This window comes from Sciurus carolinensis, chromosome 15 (assembly GCF_902686445.1).
Source record: "Sciurus carolinensis chromosome 15, mSciCar1.2, whole genome shotgun sequence".
NCBI lineage: Eukaryota > Metazoa > Chordata > Mammalia > Rodentia > Sciuridae > Sciurus > Sciurus carolinensis.
In genome coordinates this window covers 61,108,137-61,121,439 of record NC_062227.1, presented here as the reverse complement: position 1 = coordinate 61,121,439, position 13,303 = coordinate 61,108,137, and the positions used below count along the sequence as shown (strand labels likewise).

General features: G+C 34.7%; 1 protein-coding gene across 2 annotated transcripts in view; it reads left to right on the top strand.

Annotated features, from left to right (window-relative positions):
- Mbd2 (methyl-CpG binding domain protein 2) overlaps positions 1-13,303 on the top strand; it is an 81,748-nt gene that overhangs the window by 26,220 nt on the left and 42,225 nt on the right. For both annotated transcript variants that reach the window (XR_007105193.1, XM_047526547.1), the window contains exon 3: positions 9,996-10,133. Coding sequence is in view for 1 of the 2 variants with exons in the window: in XM_047526547.1 (XP_047382503.1) it covers positions 9,996-10,133 (138 nt within the window). In the remaining variant the exon portion in view is untranslated. The remainder of the gene's footprint in view (positions 1-9,995; positions 10,134-13,303) is intronic.

Here is a 13,303-nt window from a genome sequence, read left to right as displayed (position 1 = left end):
ACTGAAAAAAAATTTTCTAGTACTGGAAGAGTACTAGATGGTAGATGAAAGAGATACTGCTTTGGTTAATCTCTGGTTAAATGGATAGCATGAGTGAAAAAACCATGGAAGTCAGGAAAGCCAAGCATGTTTGCAGTATTATGATCATAATGTGAACATGCAACCTGTGCTAGGTAGGGAAAAATGTGAAAGGGGTAAAAAGCAGTGAGAAAATAGGATAGTCAGTGGACAAGAGTTGTAGAAGGGGGTCAAAAAATGAAAAAGTCCTGAGTGAGCTGCAAGGGAAGGAAGTGGAAATCAGAGTTGGGTGCTTTAATTGAGATGGCATAGTTACTAGCATTGACAAACCTGTGACTACGTTAGGTAAGCAAGGGTGGGTAGAGGAATAGGTCAAAAGATTCCTGACCACATGAGTATTGAGGTCTCTGAGGACAAAAATTGGGATTAATTGGATGGCTGAAAAGAAACAAGGCTAACGAGTGAAGGAAAAAACTGAGGGGCAGATGGTAGCTAAATGCTATGGACTTCAAAAGAGCTATTGTTTTGAAGGAGCAAAAATGGAGAAATGATTTGAAAGTAGTAATGGGGAGAAAGGAGGAAACCTTTTCTACTTCCTGACCCTTAGATGTGTGGTTATAATGGATCAAGAGAGAAAGTGCTGAGGGTATAACTCAGTGGTGGAACACTTTCCTGATTTGCAGTAGGCCCTGGGTGTGAACTATATCTCATCGAAGCAGGGAGGGGAAATTTGAGAGCCATGGAAATCTGAGGTAGATGTATAGAATATTATGGATGAGTGGTGAGTGATAATGTGTGATCTGAGAAATGAGGAAATGTGGTCATTTGGTTATTGGGTAGACAGATGTAAGGTGTGATGGGATTAGTTTTGGTAACTGTAAGAGTGGTGTACACAAACCTTTCTTAGTGTAACTAGGACTTGTCTGGAACACTGAGCTCCACTAACACTGACTTTGTGGCTTTGCTCTTGACTTTAATCCTTAGTTTTTTTTTATATGGTAATCTGTAATAAAACTACTCAGTGAAGGATGAGCTCCTTTTTACTTTGCTAATTCTCTAAAGGAGAATAGTTGACTATTTGGGCAAGTTTGATTCTCTTTAAAGTTTATAGTATCCAGGGTTGGTTGGCCCTTGTTTATCTCCCAAGTTGATATTATCTTTACCAGTTAAACTTTCTGTACAACTCCTCTAAGGAATGATCTGCTTCATCTTGATGACTTAACCCTGTCATTGTGTTAGTTGACCTTACACTTTGTATTTTTCAGCAAGATGTTAACCTTCATACCAGTTCCCTCTGTGTAGAATCAGTGTGCTAGATTTTGGGTTATTTTCTTAGCTATACAGACAGTAAGTTACTATGGTTTATTACCTACAATGAAATGATCTAAGTTTTCAGATTCAGAATTGAGAAACACATTTTTATGAACCTTGGCTTTCCAGGGAGCAACTTAGTATGCCTCCTGCCAATGTAGAGAGCTCGTTTTGTTTTGTTTTGTTTTGTTTTTTGCGGTGCTGGGGATTGAACCCAGGGCCTTGTGCATGTGAGGCAAGCAATCTACCAACTGAGCTATCTCCCCAGCCCAAGAGCTTGTTTTGATGTCTTAATCTCTTGTCAGTCCACTAAGCTTTAGATTCTTTGTACTCTTTATTTCCCATTATTTTATAATATAATAGCACTATCGATGACAGTGACTGCCAAAAACACCATCTGGAGACTGGATTATTTTCCCATGGGATGCTTGTGCAGGGCTGGCTGTGTGACTCAGAGGAATATGCTGACCATGTTTACCTATAAGCATAACTTTAAATGTTAAATAGTAATATATGGAACAAATCTAGAGATTATTTCTCTTACATTATTAAGCTTGAGACAGATAATACAGATGACTCCATTCTTGGCTTAATAATTTTGACTAAAAGGCTACATTTAATTATAATATCTACCACTTAGTGTCTGTAAATTTAAGACAGAAAACGAGACTGACAGGCAGGGTTGCATTGCACAGCACCTAACATGGAATAGCACTTTGTTTATTTGCTTATTCCACAGAAATTTAAAGCACATTCTGTGGGTTCAGGCTTTATTTTGAATTCTGTGAATACAGTAGAGGAAGTTTCTGTGTTTGTAGAGATGACATTTTAGTGAGATGACAAACTGAAACACTTTAAAATAGTAAATGCCATGCAGTGAACTAAGAATGATGGAAAGTGACTGGGTGGCAGTTTTAGATTGAGTGACTAGAAATAGTTTCTGTGAGGGTAATTTTTAGGCTGATTTCTGAATGACATGGAATCAGTTATAATAAATCAGAGGGCAGAGCCTTCTAGGCAGAGGGAATAACTAGTGCAAAACCCCCAAGGCAGGATGCACTCATAAAATGACAGAAAGAAGGCCAGGGTACTAGAGTTCAGTGAGGGAGAGAGTGATAGTAGGTGAGGTTAAGAAATAGATAAGCAGACCAGCCTAAAGAATGGTATGAATGCTGGTTGAGGGCTTTACAAAGCGGGGGATAGTAAGATTACTTTGGCTGCAAGTAAAGAATGCATTATAGAAGTGTAGCAGTGGAAGTTGGTGGGTGGATAGGTGGGGCAGGTAGGAGGCTATTGTATTTGTCCAGTATGATGGTGACTTGCATAGTGTTCATTTAATGAATGTAGTAAAGGACGCCAGAACTAGTTAGTGTTCTCTTGTCCAAATAACTTAGTTTCCTGGTATATACAGAAATATCCTTATAAATGAATAAATAAAGGACATTTATCTTTGGCTAATCATCTTTAATAAATGAAGATAATAGGTTATTAGTTTATAGTGCTGTTCCATCTTTTTGACTAATTTGAACCACATATTTAGGTAATTGGATAAAGATTGCTAGGAAACAAAAAGTAAACAGAAGAGCTTTAGCCATGTTAGCAGATAGGTTTGCTGATAAGAATAATTGGTTCTGTATTGTGACATTAGTTTATCATAGTATTAGTGCCTCAAATGTATCCTAGTTTAATAGATCCTTTTGAGAGGGTCTGGACTTGACTGACAAATACATATAGCTAGTGTTGAATTAGATCTGAAGGAGACGGTTCCATACAATAGCAACCATAGTTTAAGTAGGGCTGCTAAATATCTGGTTGAAAGTCATTGGCATCTTTTGCAATACATCCTTTGATGACTATATTATTTAAATCTCTAAGAAATTATTTTTTTCAAGCAGAACTCTTCAAAAAGTATTTTTGACAGTGAATTTCAGCCTTCCACTTTTCTGTTAGATATAAATATAGACCTTTTTAAATGAGCTCAACATGTAGTTCACCCATTATTAATTTTTTTAGTATGATGCCATTGATCTCCTTAAATCTCATTCCTCACTTAGTATATTAGAGTAAGTGGATTTTCCATACAAAATAATAGATATAATAGATACACTTTACTTTTTGCAAAAAACTTAGGAAGGCTGCACAACCCTGTGCATACTCTAGAAACTGCTGAAGTGTCCATTTTGAAATGGCGAGTTTTATGTATGTGAATTATATCTGAATTGTAAAGGTTATGAAAGATTGCCAGGCACTTTGCATTGAGACATTTGGTTTTGTGGAATAGCGTTCACTTTTGGCTGCTATGTGTATTCTTGAGCAAGTCTGAAATGTCTTTTTGAGAATAATCTTGATTTGATCTAAAGATACTACTTGGGTACACCTGTGTGTGAGCCAAGGGATGACTTCCCTTCTGGGAAAGCTTAACAGGTTAAGTTTCTAAATTTCAAAGGCATACTCAATATGAAATTAATGTGAAAGAGAGAACTTTTTTTTTTAAAAGAATTTATGTGCCAAGATAACTATAAACCTGTTTTTCTAATCGTTGTCTTCTTCTTACCCCCAGAATTAAAAGCTCTGATGCAGAGATTTTTGTTGTTTGGTTTTTGTTGTTGTTGACGTTGGTTTTTTCATGACTGTATATTCATTTTGCAGTCAATGCCTGGCATTCGGTAGGCACTCAGTATTTGTTTAGTGACTGACTGAAAACTGCATTAGCAGTAGCAGCAGCAACAACATTACATGTGCACTACTTCATTGGATCCTTATGAGAATCTTTGCAAGAGTTGTTATCCTCCTTTCAGATAAGGAAATTGATGTTTGAGATATAAAGTCTTTGTTTCTCAAACTGGGGCATGAATATCTCTGTGTTGTGTACATAAAAACACAGAATTAAATAATACTTGAATGATATTTGGAAATATCAGTTTTATTTGAACACTTTGGGTAGGTAGAACATTTTTAAAAAATATATTTTTAGTTGCAGATGGACACAATATATTTTATTTATTTTTATGTGGTGCTGAGTATCGCACCCAGTGCTTCACATGTGCTAGACAAATGCTCTACCACTGAGCTACAACCCAAGCCCAAGTAGAACAACATTTTAACCTTAAAACAAACAAGGCTAATTTTTAAAGTGAAATGCAAAATTTGCATGAATTTTAAAGATAAAATAAGCTTTCTATGCTTGGTTATAGAATATGTACAATGTTGAACTGTTTCATGCAGCCTTTTTCAAAGCCAGTCTGAGATAAGCAGTATTTAGAATACACAGCAAGCCCCTTGTGTTCAGAATATGTTATGTGAAAGTTTGACCTGGATAGTTTTAAAGAAATCCATTTCAGGATACCTTTTAAGTTCTATATACAGTGTACTCTTTCCTTCAGTTGTTCTGCAAAGGTACCTATATAGATAAAGGTATCTGTTATTTTTCCTCTCAATTCTTCATTATCAATCTCCCATCGTACAGATGAGCACACTTCTTATTTGTCAGCTGTCTTACTGTGGTACAAAACATTTGTTTACCAATAAAGGGGTAGTTTGAAATATTGGGTTGAGAAACACAATCATTCTGTAACAGTGAATTTTTTCAAGTACAATTGTTTGCTTTCAAAAAATTTGGAGGACTTTATGTAGTCATCACCTGATTATTAACATTTTTGATGGTTTGCTATGATATATGACATCACATATATGACATATCACATATATGTCATATATCACATATGACATATCACATATATGACAGCTGCATAAATGACAGTAAAATTAGTTCTGCTCATTTATGTGATCAAGGTTGTTTAGTCCTACATCTGTAAAAAATGAAGAATAGGAATAAAATTGATGCTAATTTTTATCTAAATATTTGTCTAAGACCATAAAGTTATTTTGAAAAAATTTTATTTTGGGCCAGACACGGTGGACTATGTAGGCTTGGAGTTTCAGCTATTTGGGAGGTTTAGGCAGGAGGGTTACTTCAATCCAGGAGTTCAAGATCAGCCTGGGCAACACAGACTGTCTCAAGATGAAAACAAAAACAAAAACAAAACAAACCCTTTTATATATATGTATATTTTTTCTAAAAAACTAACAATTTGTAATATATTATTTTTAGTGGTTTATATACTAACAGGAATAAATTTTATCACTAAGGGTTTATGGTCACAAAATTTTAGAAATTTTCATGAATATAATCAAAGATTTCAAGTTAAAATAGTAAATAATTGTGGGAATGGAATTATGTTTGGTACTAGGGATTGAACCAGGGGTGCTTTACCATTGAGCTACATTCTTCGCCCTTTTTAAATTCTTTTGTTTTGAGACAGGATCTTGCTGTGTTGCTTAGAGCCTCGCCAAGTTGTTGAGGCTGGTCTTGAATGTGATCCTCCCCAGTTGCTGGGATTATAGGCATGTACCATCGTGCCTGGCAGGAATGGAATTATTAATTCAAAGAGAAAAAGGTTTGCTTCTGTATTAATTGAGTGATATGGTAGTTTATTATTAAAGTGTCAGTATTTTAAATACTTCTGGTAAGTATCATTTGTAATTAAAATATGAAATATTCCTAATAATCAACTTTAAAATGAGAGAAGTATATATATTTTAAAAATTCTCTTGGGTAGGAATACAGAAAATATTAGACAAGCACTGGTTTATGAAACATGATCTTTTTCCACCCCTTTAGTTATTCAGTAATCAAGTTAGGTCGCTGAAAGATTACACAATAATGAGGTCCCACTGGTTTAGTCCTTTTCAGAATCACCCTCACTGAATTGTCCTTAGAGTCTTATGTTCTTGGCTTTTATGAAAAGTTATTGAACAAAAGGGAAAAAGAAACTCATTTAAAATCTGTTTAATATTTGTTGTGATGTTGAGTGCCTTTATTGATTTTCTTCTATATTTAGCACCAGGACATTTATTTTCTTCATTAACTGGTATACCTCCTCCTCTCTGACCATGATAACTATATGATTGAATGTTTCTTTTTGCCTAGGCCCCTGGAAAGTTCAGATCCACATTTGACACTCAGCTCTAGTATTACTGTTAACTTTTTCAAAAGGAATTTTTTTCTCCTTGTTTTTAAATTAAATATTTATTGCACATCTGTCCTTCATGAGTATACAAAGAACCACCTCACATATATGGAAAGAGAAGAAATTTCTTTTAAAATAAAAATTTATTTTCCCCTCAGCAACGAGGATAAATAGGTCCTCAGAAACTTAAATACTTTCAGTCTAGTATACACATTATTATAAAATTCATTAAACTTTGATTCAAGGACCTGCCCACATATGGACAAGAGTTGACAAAGTTTGCAAACTTTTAGTTCTGATGTTACAATGTGCTTATTTGCCAGTTTCATTTTGTAATATAAAGAACTGCTTTGCTATTTTTGAATATTGAAAGAGATTTCAAATATATGGACAGCTATAAACTTGTCCCATGCAAGAGAGTTTACTTTTTCTTTAACTTCCAAGTTTATGGCCTGTTGGTTATTAATTAGAGAAATTCTGACATGTATTTGGGTGTGAATGATGACTCAAGTCCTCAGGGGAGAGTGATAATATAATTTACTGTTTTTGTGACAGTCTGAGAAAACCAGTTAGTTCAGCTTTATAGATGACTCAACTTCATACTTTTTTGGAATATAAAGTTATTTAGTAAAAAATTATTTCTGTCAAGCTTGTAGGCCAGTTAAAAGAGAGAAGCAATTGTAAAAACCCAAATGAGATTAAGAGAGGAATGATGTTACATGCTTGAATAATGTCCCCTGTTCTCTGCCACCAGGGAATAAACTGTCTCATTGAACAATAGAGGTTAATTGTATGTCTTGAACCTTTTAACCAGTTTCCTAATTTCTCTTTAGTGCACCAAAAGCACAAGTTAATGCGAAAACATCAGCCTTACTCATCAATAGTTTTATGTGGTTCATACTTCCTGTGTTGAATTGGATTCATGGTTTAGAACAGTTTAGAAGGGTCCCTGCTACCTCTAGTTACCCTTTGTAACAATGATAATCTCAGGCTCCAATATGTTTGCTCCTACAAACAGGTACTACTTTTCTTCTAGCACCAGCAGAGCACATTGTTCTTTATTAAAAAACAAAAAACGTAAAAACCAAGCAAGGTATTTTTTTAGTGAAACAATTACCTGATTATATCTAATTAGCAAAAGAAACAATTTCCCGTAAGCATTTTTATGTTAAGCTTCTTTAGGATTGAATATTGACCATTTTGTAGGTTGTATGACTTGTTAAGGGCTTCACAGTGCTCTAGATGCATAAATCAGAGATGTCCAAACCTTTTGTGGTATACAGAATTACCAGGGACCTTTCAAAAATGTACACTCTTGCTCCTCATATCTTTTAAAGATGCATTCTCTGGTGGTGGTTCTGTACCCTGTCAGTCAAATTTGCAGATGATTTGTTTTTTTTAAAGTCCATCAAGATAAAGATATATACCAGAGAAATAATATGGTTAGAATAATTTGAGATGAATATAAAGATAAAAACATACATTGGGGGAAAACTGAGATAAAGGAAGGGCAAAAATGTCCAATACATACAGAAGAAAAAGGTGTATTATGGATAGAGGGGAAGAGGTGAGGGCACATTTAATAATGGATCCAAATATTATAATTATAATAATTACCATACTTTCCTAGATGCTAATATTCTTTAAGCAGTGGTCACAAACTCCATGCCTATAGAACTCAGGCAGGTAATAAGAGTTATTGAGAAATGTTACAAAAGGTGAACCTGACATCTGTGGTGGGCAATTATTGCCAGTCAGGGCCTATTGTTGCCAAGCAAAGTCTAGCATTTCTCCTATACCTTTCCATGATAAAGTCCAGGATCTGGAATTCTGGACTTCATATGAAGACTCCAGGTTTTTAGATGCTGGCTTAATGTACTGAAGGTATCAAAAAGTAAACAACACACATCCATCTTTTAGATTTGGTGTACCTATCACAAATTAGTAGTCTTTGTTTTGATGTATTGCTTCTTCAAGTTTGATCCCTGCATCAGCAGCATCAGCATATTGGAGTCCTTCATAGACATGCAATTTCCCAGATCCCACCTCAGCTCTATTAAATCAGTATCTCTGAGGATCAGGCCTAGTCCACATTGTTTTAACAAGCCCTATGCATGCTTGGGTTTGAGAATCATTGTTTGGGAATATGAAGTTGATATTATAGTTTCTATGTGGAGATGTTAAAAAACTCATCAAATATCCTATACATTTGTCTAAGATATTTCATAAATATGTGGAGTACATATTTTCATATAAATGACTATATGTGCTAAAGGTACATAGTCAAGTATAGGTGTGTACGTGTGTATATATATATATATATGTGTATATATATGAAATTTTTTTTGGTCAAAATCGGCATAATCATTAAATTGCATTTTTCTCCCTTTTTGGGGGGAGGTATTGCAAAATATTTTAATAACAACCCTATGCTGCATTTTGACCTCACTAGAACACATCTCACATTTTATTAACTGCTTGGTTAAAATTTGATGACTGAGTTACGTAACTTTCTGAAGCTTCAATTTAAAATCTCCTCTGTAAAAAGACTAAATGTGAATATGTTAAAATTTAGGAATACTGGTTGAATATCCCTAATCCACTATGCTTGAGACCAGAAGTGTTTTGAATTTGCATTCTTTACAGATTTTAGAATATTTGCATGTATGCATGAGATATGTCAGTTGGGAATGAGACCCACATCTACACATGAAATTTACTTTTTATGTATACTCAATGCACGTAGCCTGAAGGTAATTTTATAAATATTTTTAATGAACCTGTGTTCTGACAGTGACCTGTCACTTGCAGTCAGGTGTGGAATTTTCCACTTATGATGACATTGGTACCCCCCAAATTTTAAGTATTTAAATTAGGCATGCTCAACCCGTATATCCTTACTTTATCATATTTTTCTTAATTGAATTCTATTAAGAATTATTTCATTTTTATATAAAAGGAAGTTTAATTTGTGTTATTTTATGGGTGGCTTCCTAATTGTTGATCAGGTAGTTTATATTTTAATACCCAAGTATATTTAGTGCCAATATTTTTCTCTATTCTTAGAATGTAGAAATGATTGCTATTCCAATGATTGTTGTCCTTAAAGTTCTCCTTCCTTTTGTATAACCCAGATTTAATAACTTTAACAAAAACCCTTAATATTTCACATATCAAATTAATTTTGAATTTTATGCAGAGAATTTTCTTACACTTAAAAATGTACCTGCATGTGCCTGTAATCCCAGCAACTGGGGAGAAGAGGAACACTGAATTACCTACGGAGGCAGGAAGATCACAGGTTCCAGGCTTTAGCAATTTAGTGAGACCCTAACTTTGTAAGACCGAGTCTCAAAATAGAAACTGCTGGGGATTTAGTTCAGTGGTTTTGTGGTACTGGTTCAATCCCCAGTACCACAAACAAGTATACAAAAAGATTTTCATTTGTTATGAGAAAAAAATTCATGTCTGTTTTACAATATAAAGTATTTTAGGTGCACTTTCAGAGTATTTAAAATGCTGAGTTTGACTGAGAATTTTAGAATAATTTGACTTAAAGTAATAAACATTGAATTAGAAAAAATCATCATGTTTTATATAATATTTATTAATGAAAACACTTATATTCATTCACAGGGCAAACCAGACTTGAATACAACCTTGCCAATTAGACAAACAGCGTCGATTTTCAAACAACCAGTAACCAAAGTCACAAACCACCCTAGTAATAAAGTGAAATCAGACCCACAACGAATGAACGAACAGCCTCGCCAGGTAAGGACCTAATTTGTCCTCCAGTCTCATTTTCCAGAAAATTCTGGTATTTTTGCCAGACATAGTTCAAGAAAATTCTGGTTAAAGTGGAATGTATGTGGAAAAAAATATTTTATTTCCTAGGGTACTACATGAATGCAGGAGAATAACTATTATAAGATTTAGGTAAATATTTTAAGGAAAAAGTTTAAAAGTTTATTAAAAATGAATCTAATTAATAACATGGTCTAGAGTATTATGCTTTTTGTGTGGTAATATGTCAGACTTGGTCCTGCTAATCTTAGTTTTTAAAGATTATCTTTCTAGGGATAGTATGGCACAGAAGGATGAAGGATGTAGTCTGTGTTGCTTAGTTAAAAAATATTTTCTATTACTTGGAAACTACTTTTTTTGTCGGGGGGTTCTGATTTCTTATTTCATGAAAACCATCCCACCCTTTTTGAAAATCAGATAAATTTTGTAAATATGGTATTTGTCTTGTGAATTCCATTTTTGTACAAATTCAATTTATTTTTCTCTTTCTTATTGCTTCAAGCTGTATTCCACCAGAGTCTTTTCTTAGAAAAATGGTATTATCTGAAAGGCCTCCCTGCTGAATATAATGCCAGGGGAGGGAGACTTGACAAAATGCTAAACCTTCTACATAATGTTGCTTATTCACTCCCTAATTGTGGTCAAAAACTTAGGTATTTCCATGGAGTTCCAATAACAGTGGGTAAGGGAGTGGAGGGAGAAGCGTCTGTGCATTGTTTTCCTCTCCTTTCTCTGCCTCCTCCCACCTAAGGATGAGGAACACTGAGTTACCTACAACAATTATCTTTTGCTCTCATACTCCCTTTTTAGATATCTCACTCCACCCTTTCATTTGGATTTTGTTTTTCACTAGTCCTTCAAATGTCTCATCTCCAGACTTCACAAAGGACTGGGCCAAAACTTTCAGACAGTTGCTCTAGAAGAATCTACATAAAGAAATTCAGTTCCCACATCCTCTGTAGTGTTTTTTCCTCTTCAGGTGAGCCAGGAAAACAGAAGATAATTGGAGCCACATTGGATCAGCATCTTGCTATAGATGTCTCAAGATTTGAAGTTCTAAACTTGCTTTACTGTTGGTCCCCAAGAGATTCAACAGGGGCCATGTAAGTGTATCACATCCAATATAAAAGATGCGTACCTGCATGTGCCTTTAGGTTCTTGTCACCACTTAGGTTTTCTTTGGGCCATTCAGCTTTCTGTGTGAGGCTTTCCCCTTCTGTTTTACTACTGCACCTAGGATAGTTGTCAAATAACTGGTAGTTTCAGAATATTCATTACAACATGGAAGGAATTCTGCTATTCTGAACTTTGCTCACCTAGGTAAAGCCATTCCCTAGTTGTATTCTTTCTCAGATACTGTCTGAAGTCTTGAACATCTTGTCCTTTCGCTTTTTGTTGATTTAAAAATCATTTTCCTCACAGAGATTTTTATTAACTGAAATTTTTGAAAGTACATAATTGGGTAAAACAGTTTGCTTCAAAAATCCCAAAAGGTAAAGGTAGAATATAATCTTTGGTAACACTGTTCTACATTGGAAATTTGGGTTTTCTTAGATAGCATTTAATAGATTTTTATCCTCATCTTTTCTTTGCCTGCTCTATAAAACCAAATGTTTTGTTTAAAGACCAGTTGGATAGCAACTTCTGGTCATTCTGACAGTAATTTGTTTTCTGCACCTAATTTCAGTCTCAGATTTTAAAAACTATACTAATTATATTTACTTAATATGTTGCTGTCTATAGAGATATTGGTAACCTAGAACATTAAAGCTGAAGAGGCCAGAATAATTGCTCCTTCTTCTTTGGTATGTTAAATAGTTTCGAGTTTTCCTTCTTTTATTATGGTTTATGAGATTATTCTCAAATGAAAAATGTGTCACAAAAGCTAAGCCCCTTCCCTTTTCTCTTAGCAAAAAAGGAATGTCATTTTAATGCTGATCTTTGAAGGTTTAGTCTTCCTTTTAGCTTGTGTAGACAGGAAGGCAGATTACTTCTCCAAAAGCTTGGGATGTTTTTCACTTTATCTTCATATTACCTGACAATATTTATAGAATGCTTTGATTATACTAAGACATTGGTTGTCTTTTGCCTTCATTATCTTCAGCATAAAAATTAAGGTAATATGTGACTACTGTGTCACCAATAGGATTCCAAAATGTATAGGAAAGTAGCAGAGAGACAATTTTTGTATTAATGCTTTTAACATCATGATCTGTCATCTTGACTATTCCAGTTTAGAGTCAGGTTTGTTAGTAAAGGAAAGATGTTAATTTTAATTTTATTTTGACACGTATGGCAGATGACAGCTAATTAACCATTAGTAGCAAAATATACATAGGCAAAAATGATTCTTCCAATTTTGCTACCCTGTTACTTAAATTTTAAGTTGCCTGTCCCATTTGGTGAAGTTATATTTATCATACAGTAAATTAATTAGACAATGAGGTTTCTATTCTTGAGGTTCCTGCAGATATTTTATTCTATAACATCACATTCTTTTAATAAGATATTCCAGTTAGTGGTATTGTAATTCCTTTAAGAATGTTAAATTTTAAGCCAAGTGCGGTGGCTTACGCCTGTAATTCCAGTGACTTGGGAGGCTGAGGCAGGAGGATCATGAGTTCAAAACCAGCCTCAGCAAGAGTGAGGTGCTAAGCAACTCAGTGAGACCCTGTCTCTAAATAAGATACAAAATAGGGATGGGGACGTGGCTCAGTGTTCCAGTGCCCCTGAGTTCAGTGCCCTTACACCCCCTGCCCCCACTGAAAGGGTATTGAATATTAAGCTGGGTGTGGTGGTGCACCCCAGTACTTTCACCCCCTTAGGAGACTGGAGCAGGAGGGTCACAAGTTTGAAGCCGGTCTCAGAAATTTAGTGAGACAACTGTCTCAAAAGAAAAGAAGAGAAAAAAAAAAAAAAGAGAGAGAGATAAAAATAAAAGGGCTGGGAATAGAGCTCAGTGGGAGAGTGCCCCTGAGTTCAGTCCCCAGGACCACACTCAGAAGATGTGTTGAATTTCGTGACCCAGAACGTCGATTAGTTTTCTGGATTTTAATCTACATTTTACCTTCAATAGGTTTGAAGTGATTGATTTAAATAAGAAGCAATCATAAAAGTAGTTGTCTTATAGACACATA